At 43.6% G+C, this 15571-nt stretch overlaps 1 protein-coding gene across 1 annotated transcript in view; it reads right to left on the reverse strand.

Moving 5' to 3' along the window:
- The window catches only part of NEK5 (NIMA related kinase 5), a 372187-nt gene that overhangs the window by 212770 nt on the left and 143846 nt on the right, over positions 1-15571 (reverse strand). Inside the window, exons 11-12 of the mRNA XM_078657268.1 lie at positions 13089-13219; positions 1200-1381 (exon numbers count right to left, since the gene is read on the reverse strand). Coding sequence (XP_078513394.1) covers positions 1200-1381; positions 13089-13219 — 313 coding nt within the window. The remainder of the gene's footprint in view (positions 1-1199; positions 1382-13088; positions 13220-15571) is intronic.

The following is a 15571-nucleotide window of genomic DNA, read 5'->3' on the forward strand; positions in this document are numbered from 1 at the left end:
GGCCCGACTAGATGTGGGTGTAATGATCCCAAAATGAGACATCGTTAGATGTTGCAGATCAGAAGCAGCTTCCTCAATTGCATCATGGTTATGGGGAATAGATTGGTGCTCAAACATAGAACAACTGATTTTCAATCAAGAGATTGCCTGAATACACACAAAAATGTGGGGTTGATGCAATAATTTTCAATTGAATGCAATATAAAAAGCAAAGGAAAAATGAAGACTATTTATGGTCCACTAATAATCTCAATGTGCAACTATTACTGTGCTACATTTGATTTGCAAACTCGGTTTTGTGTTTACCAAACAAGATGTTTATTTTTATGGTGAAAATCTTTTCTTTCGTAGAAGTTCTATAGACAAAAGTAAGTCCTCTTGGAGTCTAAATCTTGATTAGCCACCCAAAAATTACAGGGTGCAATTTTCAGTGACAGAAAGAATCACCTCAGCCATGTCACATGAGTCTTTGAAAATCAATAGAATTCGGCCAGTATATCTGTTTAATAGATCCTTCAAAGGAATCCCTAGATTTCGTTCTAATGTCTGAATATTAAATATGTGAATGTGAGAAAATAAATGGAAGCCATTTAACATGGATTTTTGTGAACCTTTCTTGGACAATAAACACTCCTCACACTCAAGTAGCTTGATTCCATGGCTCGCTCACAACTTATTTTTCACACATGGGCCGAAGGAAAAAAAGCATCACAGAACAAAGTTACTGGACTTTTAAGATGCCCTTTCCTCAGATGTCACTTGAAAAGTTTGACTCGCTTGCAGTATTTTACATGAAGCCTACATTAAAAAATAATCTGAAGTATCTACATTTCTGCAGAAAATTCCCTCAAAATTCCCAACAATCTATTTTACTTTCTGCTATTTCATTGTTCGTCAGGCCTCTCAAATACGTCATTTGATGGTTTGACCAAATTATTTTATGGACTGGGGTTCGGCATTGACTCAGTTTACCACCATTGCAGTAATGGGTAACTCAACCTCTACTATTTAAAGGTACGCTTTCAAATGAAAACAACATTTTATGATAGCCAACACCTTTTAATTTGGGCTTTTAACTTATGCTTCAAACTGTTGTATCAAATGATTAGGGATATGGTACAATTTGATACTTTTAAGCAGCCACACATCTTTCTGGAACACTGGCTGCCCAAGATAAATGGATGACAAATTACACTTACCACTGTGGTTGCACTTGTTCTCTCGGCCCATAATACTCATCAGCTCTTTGAATCCCCTGAGGAATCTGTGGCTGCTCAAATGGCATCTTCTGGATGTTGTTTAGCTGAGCATAGTAGTGGCCATATTGTCCACATTGAACAGCAGCTGGCCGTCCTCCCAACGCCACATGCGGGCTCCAATGCTGGAAAACACAACAGTAGAAGAGTGGATCCATAGGTCTATAAAGGGTTTCATTCACAATATTTCAGAAAAGTTTACACCCGATTCACACTTTTTTGTGCCATTGTGTGTCTAATAGGTCATCAAATGGTGTCACCTCTGTGCGCAGATGCCTAGATCCTGATTCAGGGACACATGATGTGTGGACATTTATAGATGCAGATTGAAATTTCAGATGCAGAAATCCACTTTATAACTGTATTTTCTGCAATTATGATGTTGGGCAACTTAGGGGACTATGGGTGTCGCCAATGGAGATTCAAGTGGTTGGTCATGGGTTACGCTGGCAAAACCTGATATATTGGAAATGAAATAATGGGAAATTCATAATCCCATTCCCACTCAAAGTGCAGCTGCTCCAAATAAAGGTTGGACTAGATGCGCAATCAGGCTAAGAAAATCCTCTAGACACCTCCATATTTTCTAAGGGTTCTAGGGAAATTTCCATTTTGGAGAAATACTATTTTTTAGGTCTCCGCTACAAAAAGCTTCACCTGTTTATTGGGCAGGCCTTTTTTTCTAATAGATTTATATAAAGTGCCCTTTCAGTGAGGCCCTTGCTCACGATTGGATAGCTTCGTTGTCTGTCTCAGTTGTTTCCTCTTCGATGGATTTCCTCACCAGTAATTATGTGTTTGTTCCACCAAGGAACATTTCTGTCTGACATTGTTCTGATTGGTTATATCCTTCCACTGCTGATGTTGCCTAAAATCTTGAACATTATTTTCTTTTTATATTCCATGGGCGTGCCAGCGTTCTTGCTCAGCCCCACATGTGGCACTTTCCCCTTTACTCCCCTCTCACTCGTGTTGCTTTCTTTCCCATCCGCACTTCTTCTTGTATGTTGCTTCCCCGGCGCCTTCTAAATCAGTTTAGGATCGTTTTTTGTTTAAATATTCTTCCCCTTCCCCAGCATCTTTGTTGCTCCCCCCTCAAGTCGGCCCTTAGCACCCCTGTCTTGTGACCATTCTCTTCCGTCCCTCTCATGTACTATATTGGCCACAGCTATTTGCTTTACCAATGATAGGTGCTTTCAACCAAGCACTGGTAAAGCCAGTATCAGTGACCGGCCATTCAGAAAGTATAGGAAAAGTTTTTCTATACTTTCAGGTTACCCACCATGTTGCATATTAGAAAGCTGCGAAGCAATACAACGGTCATCGGAAAAGTGTAGAAAACATTTCAATCCTCACAAAACTGCTTGTGGGTCATTTCTCGCTGCATCTTACTTCCTGTCAGGTGTCTGTAATGGAGTGAGAATTGATTAAAGCCCTGTCCAAGAAGCAAGCCGCACCAGTTGCGCTTTCTGCATTCAAAAGAACGCTTGAGAAGAAACAGCCGCGCTATACGCGACAGACTGTTCATGAACAAAAGCGGCGGCTGATGAAAACATTTGACCGCCAGAGTCATCTACACAGCCATTAATTAGAAAGAATGAAGGACAGAGACTTTCCAGAAAAAAGAAACTGGTTCACCGATTTTCATTCGAAAATTGAGTGTGAGAGAAGAAGTACTGTCCACCAGATATTCCCCATTGGGTAAATTCATAAATATATTTGAGGCAGTGCTATAATGTTCAGTAGGGTGGGAGCCCAGACAATGACCAACTTAAAACCCAATTTTTTTGTATACTGGTTACAGACAACACCATCACTTTTAAAATTAAAAAGCCCTGAAAAGAGCTACTGTACGTATTGCCCGGGACTCGAAACGCGTTGGCAATCCGTCAAACATTGAGGAGTGTTAAATTGAGTTTCTTCCTCCCTGAGGGTGTCACTATAATTTTATGCACCCCGGGAGTAGGATTTTTTAAGAATTCCCAATGTTTGTCCTAGACACCATCTATTTGATAGTCCAGAGTGTTGTAGGACTAGCAAATGTTGTTTATATCATGCACTATTGATATACAAAAAAGTGCTGTCCTGTTTGTTGTTATTCGATTTGAATTGTCTTTGATATGTTGTATTGTTATTGTTATGTGTAAACATTTGGATATGGTTTGAATGACCATTTGCATTGTTGTACATAAAATGTGCAATGACTACATTGTGTTCTTTTTCATGATTTGAATTTTTTTTTGAGCTTTCATAAAGAACAAGCATTCACAATGCAACAGTTTTGCCTTTGCAAAAGTTAGAGCTATTGGCATTGTAAATGACAACATTTTTATTTATGTGTTGGTTTTGAAAACAGATAAATAAATGGCATGGTCATTTACAATACCAATAGCAGACTGTGTAATATATTTCAAAACATCGACAATCGCTCTTCAGAACTGTTCCACGTGACAACGGTCTAGCGCGTCACAGTGAAAAAAGAAAATGGACCACCGGACAAAATTTGCTGTGTATTAAATCAGGTACATGTACAAAAATAAAAAACACAGAGCCTGGTAGATCGTGTGTTGGTTGCACTGCATTCACTAGAGCACAGACTTCTGGAGACATGCAGGGAGGCCGAGGGAGCTGGGCTTCTTGAGAACAGAAACAGCTCGACGCTAGGTAGGTATGGCCTGTTCACCAGGTAGGCGTCTGTCTCGTGTGTGTCTACTCCTCGAGGCAGGGCTATCTCCGTCTTGGGGCACCGTCTGTAATCCGGCCTTCACCCCTTATCCCTCCACACATCTAAACCAAAACAGCCCGGTGTTTGCGCTTCTTTCTTTGGGGATAAACAGGCTTCGTTTAAATCACAAATCTATCCCCTGCCCAGCTACCTACCGCGCTAAGTGCCTTCCATTGTGTTTTCCCGCCTCCTCCGCTGCGAAACAAAACACCAGGAAGAGAGCCTTGTTGTCAGCCGTGGTCGCCTGGACTCGAACCAGGGCTCCCCCTATATGAATATACACTTTTCAGATGGCACGTGACGTAATACTGCCTTGATGTTTTATTTTTTTGCTAAGTCTGCAATCAGGCTTGCACAAACAGATGACAAGACGTGCTCAGGAGCACATCCTTCTGTTGTTAAAGTCCTGATTCTTACATTATTTTGCGCAGCTTTGTTTTTAAAAAGCTACAGAAAATGTATATCCCACTTTGTGCCCGGATCTTCCCAGTTGCAATTCAAGTAATTGGGACTGGCGGGCTTGTCCAAATGCCGAGTGCATTTCCTAAATGCAGAAACTTTGACAGAATAAAGACATGTTTATCATTACGTATTTCATAGTATGCGTCAGTAACTACGTGTGGGTAGACCTGTAATAGTTTGGAACGGCAGCAAACATTTCGAGTCTCTGAGCATCCACTGACGAGTTTCAAGAGATGACACGCTCTGGAAAAGCACAAACATGTACATCTCTCAAGGGCTGGAGCGCGTAAATTCCCAGAGTGGAATGGGGTGACAACGTCAACAAAATCTAAGGGGGTTTGAGGATAGGATTTCTTCCCAGAAACAAATATTTTCCACTGAGACAAAAAAATAGGAAATTCAAACGTGCATTACATTTTGCAATGCTGAATTATACACCCACAACAATATTTTGGAGCATAAACGGTCAATTGTGACTGACGACTCTTGGAAAACTAAGAAAATCACAAAAGTTGAAAATGAATTCCAAAAGTAGGGGTAATACTACAGGAGCAAAGTTCAAAATGTTTCAATTGGTCTTTTGGGAACTTTGTCTCCTGTCATGGAGGGTCAAGCTCCGCTCCACAAATCCACGGAACATCCGGTGAATGATGTAATTCATACCAGGTCTCAGAAGCCCATCTGACGTCATCAAATACTCGAGCGGGCCTATTGTTAATGAGTGTCTGAAATACAGGGCTGGGCAAAGAGAATTGTGTTTCTCCTTACACTAGCCGGCGACCCCCTAAAAAATCAGATTTCTAATTGTTTTAGTCAATTTGTTGAGATACATTTCTCTGCTAAATTATATACCTCATTCCAAAATACCTCCGGGGGCCCAGCACCCACTGCTTCTGTGTTAACATGCGTTCCTTGCTGGCTCGTGTGCTGGACATCTAAGGGAAGAACGATTAGGGCTGGGGCTGCTCCCACCCTGATAAAAGGGCCGTGGAATGACTCGCCTTATCTAGGCCTGCAGGGACATGTGCAGTCCCTGCAATGACTAATGCCACGCGCCGATAGGATCACTTGAAACACTAGATTAAAAGGGCTCACGTGGAAACCGGATCTGCGATCACCCACACGGGAGGGGAACGCCTGTTGTGTGCCCTAAGACAGGCATCCGGGAAGGATGGGGGAATGGCAGCGCCCGCTTTTAGAGCAGGCCGGGCTGTGGCCGAAGAATGTGGCACCCTTCACATACATAAACACGGAGAGAGGGCGATGGGGTGGGGGAGGAGGCCTGACTGCCAGAGTTTACAACAAAGAGAAACCTGCCCTCCAGAGAGGCAGTCCGCCCTTAATCTTCCCAACGTGTATGTTTTTGGCGGATATTCATACAAATTCCCTTTCAGACGCGTGTAAATTATGCAATCAAAATACACTCCATTATTCACGGGCAAAGGCGATTTAAGCTATTATTGATATGATGTAGACTGTAAAACCACCTTTTGCAGAAATTAACTCTAAAACGCAGCCTTACCAAAATGTGGACCCAATATAAAGGCACAGAAAGCTCTCCTCACATCTATTTCCACTATGAACCACTTACCGAGTGAACAAATCACAAAAGCAGACGTTAAATTACATGAGGCAAAAGTGGAGCTACTGCCCGGCCGCCAATATAAAGGCACAGAAAGCTCTCCCCACATCTATTTCCACTATGAACTACTTACCGAGTGAACAAATCACAAAAGCAGACGTTAAGTTGCATGAGGCAAAAGTGGAGCTACTGCCCGGCCGCCATCTTCGGAGGAATGACCAAAACAAACCTTTAAAAAAATATAAATAAACCACTGTCCACCGCCGCAATGACGATCGCAAAGGGGCGGAGCTTAAAAAAACCAGCGGAACGCCCACGAATCTGCTCCGAGATTGAGTGGCAACTCTCTCTTCCAATGGCTAGCCTCCATTTATGAAGCTAGCCAATGGAAAAGAGAGGCGGGTGAAAGGCCCTTACTGAAAAACATAAAAGTTTGCCTGCGCGACACTGCTTGCGCAGTGAACGCCAGGCGAAACCTAAAAAGGAAAATAAAAACGATCATACTTAAGTAATATATTCTTTGAGCTTAGCGTAAATTTGAGAAACGCATCCAATTGACACAAGGGCTTGGTCTACCCCACATGTGTACAATTTTCCGGCCCTACCCGACCCTAGTCCATAGTTGGGCCAAACTTCCCAGTTGCAACTTTCTAAAAGTGGCATTTTCAAGATTAAAATGAAAAATCTGACCTTGCCATTAGAAAGTGTTTATCATCACAATTTCATACGTACGAAACATGATATGTCTACCTGCTCCCAAATAGAAATTACAGCTTCTTACATGTAATAAGGAAATTCAAATGTTAACCTATGGGAGGGGTAGGCCTCAGAGTATTGAAAAACGAATTTAAGAGTTTTTCACTACCAGGATATGTAAAATTAAAATTGCATGTCCAACCTTTTAATTGCATAGCACCCTGCCCTAAAGGTTACCTAGGGCCTACCTTAAGGGGGGGTTTATATGTAATAAAAGGGGAGTTTAAGGCTTGGCAAGGTCTTCTAAATGTCAAGTCGACATGGCCTGGGACATGTTTTAAAGTGCTACTGAAGAGGGTGGCACAATAAGTGCTGCTGACCCACTAGTTGCATTTAATTGTCAGGCCCTGGGTATATGATATACCATTCTACAAGGGACGTAAAAGTAAATTAAATATGACAATTAGGTATATATAAATCAAACCATGTTTAGCAAAGTAAGCACAAGCACTTTAGTACTGGTTAGCAGTGGTAAAGTCCACAGAATCCTAAGGCCAAGAATACCGAATTTCAGAAAAAAATGGCAGTAAGTAAGCGAAAATGTTTGGGGGTGACACTGCAGAGAAGACCAGGTCCAACAATTCCTAATTGGTATATTTAATTTAATTTAATATATAATTTACCTATAAGTCCCTGGAATATGGTACAAGGTGGACCCAGTCCTGGAAGTTAAATGCCAATTGTGGACTGCTGCACCTATTGTGCCATTTACTTCATTGGCATTGCAAACATGGCTTCATGCCTACCCTCTGTAGCCGTGTAAAAAGTGATATATCAAATATGACCCCTATGAAGGTCTTGTAGTCCACAAGCAAGGGTGCATGGTATTTAAAAGTAGGACATGTAGGAATGTAACTTTAACATGTCCTTACAGTGACTAGCACCTAAAAGCTATTTTCACTTTAGGAAGTCTGGCTAACCCACAGAAAATCAAATTAAAGATTAAAATCCTAATTAATACTGTATCTTGGGAATTGCTAGAAAAATAATTAAACATCTATTTTAATAAGTATTATAAATCCAATATTATGGTGAAGTTGGATTTGTAATAAATGTTAAGGAAGAGTAGCTTTTAGATAGCTACCTTTTCTACTTGATGTTCCTGGAGGCTAATTTTTGCTCTCAAACTTCTCCCCACCACTAATTAGCATTTAAATAAGCGTGAATGGGGCGGGGTGGCCTACAAGATGGCCGAGCGGCAGCACTAAATGCTCTCTCTGGCCCCTAAAACCTCATCAGACATTATCCTGCCACCCCCATACCCCAAAAATGCAGGTACAAGTATATGCTGGAGTGGCCATACTTAGGGAAGCAAAATTGTCACCCCTGGAGGTGGCGAAGTGCTGTATGCCTCGCGGAGGCTGAGGAGTATGGGCGAGCTGCCTCTAATCACTGTCAGCCTCATGGAGGGGCAGAGTGATGTCCAGAGTGCTTTTGGGCGCACTGGACCATGGAGGAGAAGGCGGGTTTGGTGAAGAAGAGTTCCCCCCACAACCGCTTGTTGCTGTGGGTTGGTGCCTGGGTGCTGTGGTGTGCCTGAGGTGGCCTGCGCTGGGCAGTACCGCTGGAGCGACTGATTCTGGAGCCGCAGATGCTGAGGCTAGCTCTGCGGTGCTGGAGGAGATGTTCCTCAGTAGCCAGTGCTGAGCTACTGGAGCTGGTGGCCGCTCCGGGGAACGGCTGCAAATAAGCAAATAAAGGTTTTGAGGTCTCTACACCTTATGCCTCCCACCTGGCCCGGTGACGCTGAGGCAGGCAGACCTCTACCTGGTGATGCAGGGTGCAGCTACGGAGTGTCCGGCAGACCCCCTGCAGATACATGGTCTTCCGACGGGTGCCTGCGTGGTGAAAGAGCCAGCTGTATGGTGCGGCAGTGAGGTGAGGCTGAGGCGGATCACGAATAGAGATGAGGCCTGCACGGCGTGGAGACATTGCTAGAGTTTGTGACACAAGCTGCCTTGAATTGGCGCCTCCTGCATGGGGACAGAGTGACCAACATTTCTCCCTGGAGAGTGGGATCAGCCTACTTCCCCCTGCCCCTTGACATTCAAGAACTGGATGCTGACAGTGTGTTGGGGTCCACCTTCCCCCCACTTGCAGTCTGGTGGAGGTTTGGAGTCGAGGTGGGCCTGACTGATCTGCAGCAGTTGACGAGATTGATTGAATGAGCCACAGTGCCATGGAGTTCACCAACTGTCTCCCCTCACATTAGAGAATGGTAAAAAAAAGAGGAGGAAAGAGGGTAGGAGTGCAGGGCGACCTTGCAATCCACTGTAAGCTGGAATGGACATGGTATATTACAAGGGATGCTCCTTCCATGATTAACCCCGGTTGGAGATCGGTACACTGTTGTCGCCCTCGTCGTTATTAGAACCCTATCTGCTGTAGTAGGTGGAAACAGCCTGACTCTGGTACATCCTGTTTAGCACTGTAGGAAAGGGCCCCTTTTTGCATGGTCACCCCCCACTTTTTGCCTGGTATCTGATGCAACCTGACCTGATGTGCACTGGGTCCCTGCTAATCAGGTTTCCAGGGCCCATGTTCTTTCACCAAACTGTACCTTTGTATCCACAATTGGCACATCTCTGGCCACAGGTAAGCCCCTTGTAAAAGGTACTAAGGGTACCAAGGGCACTGTGACCAAGGAAGTCCTCTAAGGACCACCTATTGTGCACCTCTCAGAGGCCCTGTACCTTAACACCAACAAGCTGCCATTGCAGGCTTGGGACAGAGAAAAGTGAAGAAACGACATGGCATACATCCCTGTGTGCCATGCCTATAACCCATTGCCAAGGGCCTAAGTAAGTCACCACTCTAGCAGGGTGCACTAGCCCCAAGGTGAGGGTACAGTGGCATGAGCCCTGTATCCCTACATTGTAAGTGTCGTAAAGCAATAAAGACTATATAGTCTGGCACTTTATCATTACAAACTACACAGCTCTATAATGGCTTTACTAAAAACTGGGAAGTTTGGTAGCAAACTTCTCAGCACATTAAACCCATACTGATGCAAGTTTTGGATTTAATACAAAATGCATTCAGAGGGCATCTTAGATATGCCCCCTGAAAATCAGAGTCACCCATGCACCTCATGTGTGTAACAACACCCTGATGTGTGGGACAGTCGAGGATCACACACCTGGGGCGCAGCGGAGGGGATGCTGCTCGGAGGCCACATGTCCTGGAGCGAGAAAGGCCTAGCAAGTACCTACAACAGACGCACTTCACCCAACAGACAGTTGATTAGCCGCACAAAAGGTAATCGGGCGCAGGGGTGGTGCCGCTGGTGCACCCAGAAATGCGCAGCTGCGGATACTGCCACCACTGCAGAACACGCACGACCCAGTGATTACGCACATCACCCCTGGAAAGAAGTGGAAAAAACGGACACTAAGCAACAAAAGCTGGTCTTCGAGCAGCGAAGATCCACTCGGGGGGGGGCCCCAACTGTGGGGGACAGCCATTTGGAAGCAGAATCAACTGTCGAGACTGCTCCTGAACCGGATATACGAGAGATGAAACAGAGACTTGAAACAGTCCCTCACAGCCATTTATAACAAAATTGACTCTCCATCAGATAGGTTGGATCGCCTAAAGGAAAAGGTGACGAAACATGGGGAGCGCCTGGAACAGGTGGAACAGCGCACTTCCGCGCTAGAAGACAAAAGTGTGGACACTCGTAAAAAACTCCTCAGAATGGAGAAAGTCCTTGAGGTGATTCGAAACAAAAACAAAGACTTGGAAGCCAGGTCGCGCCAAAATAATCTTCACATAGTATGGGTGCCAGAGTCTACTGCCATGTCGCGAGTGGAAGACTAAGTCGAAGAAATGTTGCAAACCCTCTTCAGAGAGTCGCTCTCACCCGTGTGCATTGTAGAGCATGCCCATCGCTCCCTTGGCCCTCCTCCTTCCCCTGTGCACCGTCAAGGCCTATAATTGCAGGCCTCCTGAACAATCGGGACAGAGACACTGTGCTACGCCTTGCCGGAGACATGCAAAAAGTTGATTATCAAGGAACAACGATCTCCTTCTACCCGGACTTCACCTTGGCACTACTAGCAGCCAGAAGAGACTTTCTACCTATCAAATGCTCCCTGCAACAGTTAGAAGTCAAATATTCCTTACTATACCTGGCAAAACTTCGAGTATTCCACGCTTGCAAGACCACCTACTTCATGGACCCCAAGACTGCAGTGCACTTTGTTAAGGACCTCCGTCTTAACAAGAAGACTGACCGGCCCAAGAAAGACACAGATGACAATCACACCAGCGATAATGATTAGACATACACAGTATGGCTGAACTAGTAGCGATTACCGGAAAAAATTCTGCAAAATGGGCAGATCCGGCTGCAAGAGACTGCAACTCTCCTAACATGTATCCTTTCCCAGTATTAGGAGATTTTGGCAGCTGATGTTCTCACTCATTTTTTATACAACTAGACTGGAAACTTACCTCCGAAAATGTGCCCCGCTGCGTGGCACTATGTGCGGACACGTTTGGCTCCTAGTCTTACCCCCCTCCGGGGATGTTTCCCTTGCAACACATAAAGACGCACTTACGTCGGGGACATGGGTTAATTGGGTATCTTGCTCATCCTGATTGGGGGGCTGGAGTGGGTGGGGGGTGCTCCCTTTTGGGGATGTTCTTGGAATGTAATTGTTTGATGTGCCATTCCCTTCCCTTATTTTCCTACTTTATCCCTCAACTGTTGCTCCCGACGCAACCTGCGTCAATGCGCGCATATAGGCATTCTGGTATATAAGGTAACCTGGCCACACAACTGGACCGCCATAAGGCAGACATCTGCCTCCTGCAGGAATTGCACCTCACTGAGTGCACATGTAGGCGGCTGCGAGCGGGATGGGTGGGGGAAAAACACACAGCTTGCTACTCCAACTACGCTTGTGGCGTAGCCATCCTAATTAGAAAGGGCTGCACTGGTGCAAGTGCGTAACAATTAGCGATAAGTTCAGTAGATATGTCATGATAGCAGGCGAGCCGGAAGCATACCCGATCAGACTCATCTCAATATACGGCCCCAATACTGATGATCCTGATTTCTTTACGGAGGTCTGGAGAGTGGCAAACACTCTTGGCCCCGGTGCTATAATCTGGGGGGAGGACTACAATGTAATACTCGATGCCCAAAAAGACCGGTCAGGTGACTCCGCTGTCCCCACCCCCATGCGGCAACTCAGCTGCAAGCCATAATATCAGAGAGTGACCTGATGGACGTGTAGCGTCATAGACACTCCGAACAGTTGTGCAGTACATTGGGATTTAACGGACTAAGTCAGAAGGTAGAATCTTTGACCAGGATGAACCTAGATGGTGTATGTGACCCAAGTTCCATTACGGTCAGTCTCAATTTGCGCCTAGGTTTCGGTCTACCAAGACCACTGACTATCATTGGTGCTTTGTATTTCTTTGTGCTTTTTATACTTGAAATATTAAAAGCTCATATCTTCAGCTCCCCTTATTGAAATTATTGTCATTTTGTATATTTAATTTAATTCAATTTTTCTAATTAGGTTTTGGATTTTTTGTTTTTTATTTCCACTTTATCACTGTTTTGGCACTGCATAAATACTTTACAAATTGCCCTAAATCAAGTCTGTCTGTTCTGTGCCATAGCTACCAGGGGGTAAAGCTGGGATTAAATGAGTGATTTTAAGGATTCACCCTGACAAGGGTTGGGTTTATTCCTAGGGGTGGGTAGTCACCCACCCCACTTAATGATCCAATCTCTAACAGCGATCCAGAATGCTCCAAAAATGGAAGAATGCTGCATTACAACCTAAGTCGCAATCAGGACCTAATGGCTATGGTCGTAGATTATGTTGAAGATCATTGAAGATCTGCACAGCTCATTGAGGTCATGAATTAACCAATTTCGAGCTCTGTGGAAATGATTTCAGAGGCAGTTGGATGTAACACGTACAAAGGTCTCACTCAAAATCGGTTATTTGTTAATGATGGTTTTACCAACGTTTAGAAATGTAGAAAGGATGATTTGCAATCACCTGAATTTAGAATTCAATGCTGTGGGAATTAAAACATTTTATTGGACTATCTGAAAATAATATGTGTGACAGTACAATGCATTCAACGCATACGTTGTTAAAGTTAGTTGAGGTCCAAAATGCCCTTATATACAGGAGACAGCATAATAAAAACCATAATCTTGACCTAATGAATGGTAAAATAATAAACTCACAAAGCCTACCAATGGATAGCAGACAAACATTTAAGGCAAGTTTCTAAAAATGAACACAAGCTACTCAAGTTAACTTATAGCTTTTACCTTGATAGGCTGGTGGTGATGAAACCGCGACGGATGTTTCCACTCGGCCCGGTTTGGCAGTTCTTGTTTCTTTGCTGGAGTTACTGCCCTGTATTGGGGCAGAGGTGTGTTCTGTATTTTTCTTTTAGGCACTTTAGGAGTTTTGAATAAGAGAAGCAAAAGAGAGAAGTTGTTAATTAATATAATGCCATGTCTCCTTCTATCACTTTTCTTCAAATTGTAATCAGTGGTACACAAGTTGTCAAGAAAGCGAATAGATTGAGGTTTTTTATAGTTGGTGCAAAATGCACACATCATACTGGCATATTTGCACACAGATCAACGTGTATATCCAGACACATTTTAACACAGTCCTACAGAAATAGGGGCATCTGTATTATTAGTCTTGCAGTCATACGTCTGCACGAGGTGGGCCAGGTTCATGTGCAGAGGGCACAAGCTGATGTGCACCTGGAGCAGAGGAGTGCCCAGAATAGTGTTCAGCAGGAAGTACTGAAGGGTGTGCAGCATGGGAGCACTAATGATGCACTGCAGAGGATCACAGGGTGATGTATCTCACGAGTGCAGTGGGCGCTGTGCTTCAGGCTGTGATTCACTATTCAGCATGTGCAGTACATGGTGTCAGGGTGATGACATAGTGGTCTCATTATATATCAGACAGGTATGAGCAGTTCATCCAGTCCTAAAATATTAAGTGTCCTTGGACTAGCCATAATACCTCCCTTCTACCCGCCATCCCCACAAATGCAAGACTATGAACATCAATTGTGGGACTGCATAAGCAACACACACATGGCATTTTCAAAGACCGCAAAGGGCATCTTTAGTCTTTATTTCTAATGGATTTAGGGACAGTTATGTCATTTATTAAATACACAATACCTATAAAAAACAAATAATGTACGTTCTCAGGACTTGAAACGTGTTTGATCTTCTTTCACTAAGCAGCTAACACTTTCCATGAAAGGTCATTACTTCTCCCAGTGAACAGTTTCTGGGCATGACTATCATCTGTGATACAGTGAATCATTTTACAAGCCAAGTCAGCAGTCTGGTGTGCAACTAAATATGATGGGTCATTTTTTGGACATAATGAGTCTAATTAGCTCTACAAACATGACCTGAATGTCTAGCTCAAAAGATGTAATACAATCAAGAGGTCAAAACATTCTGAAAAGTGTTCTTAGATGTTCATTTAATCTACACCATGTCATTTTCAGGGCGGGACAGGGGAACCAAAAGCAGTCCTGACAAAAATGCTCAAACCAGCCAGCTCCTTCGTTTCTTCACATTATCTCTTTCTTTCATTGTTTCTTTCTACTTTCCTTTCTTTCGTGTTTCCTTTCTTTCTTTCTTCCTTTATGTCTCTCCTCTCATCTTTCCATTCTCTTCTTTACTTTTGTGATCACTTATTCTCTACCTTCCACCTCCCACCCTCTATTTCTGTCACTCTTGAAGCCTCCCCATGCCTGCTGCAATTAACTTGGGAAGTTGGGGCAAGTGACAGGCACCAAGAATGGCCCTGGGCTTTTAAAACCGGCTACCCAGGACACCAGCACCCCCGAGGAAATGCCAGTGGAATAAAAGGCTTGTCCGGCACTGGCCATATCATTCAATGCCATCTTAGGAAACCTTACTTGCACTACTTATCTGTTCACACTTAAGACAATGTCTAAGGATATACACGAATCACTGCTGAATTTGCCACCAACATCCAAAATTACCCAGTGCATAATTAATAGATCTGGCCTAGAGGCAGATCTAGCTGTCTCACGAGCCTCGTGAAATATCAAAACAATTTTAATAAAAAATACATACATGTATACATTTGATTTAAGTCAACCCTCTTCATCCATTGGTTTGTTCAACGGTTTAGCTCCAGCCCACCACAGCATGGGCTAATGGGTCAGCCATTGACTCTCTTGCACTGTAAGACACCTCAGTTTGCCTTTCCACCTTGCACTCCTCGCATAAAAATAAAGGCACTTCAATGCCACGGGATACTGAGCCAAAACTTCACTTTGCTGATGTTGTTTTCTTTCTATACTTTATCCTTTTTTGTATTACTTATATGTTTAAACAATGTACTCGGGGTACAATAATTCAAAACCAATAGCACATATATTTGTGCGAGTAAGAGACATATTTTCGTCTGCTGTGTATTAAATACTAAAACTGGGATCTAGACTTGTTTTAAGTACCTTTGCCTGGTAGGTATCAGTGTTACTGTTCCACTAAAATTATATTTGAATATTGTATCCGTTACTCAACATTTTTATTACAAGTACGCAGCTACCAAGTTCAGGTGGCAGCAGGTTTTCTTTTTTCTATTTTTAACTGGCATGTGCTTGCAATAAAAAAAAATTGAAAAACCACACAAACTTTCCAAGGGCAGGCCAGTAGGTTTTGCTAAAGAATGTTTTAAAAATGTGGTATAGTGAAAACAAAAAAAATATATTCATTCTACCATCAACACACCAACC

Source organism: Lissotriton helveticus, chromosome 8, assembly GCF_964261635.1.
Source record: "Lissotriton helveticus chromosome 8, aLisHel1.1, whole genome shotgun sequence".
Lineage (NCBI taxonomy): Eukaryota > Metazoa > Chordata > Amphibia > Caudata > Salamandridae > Lissotriton > Lissotriton helveticus.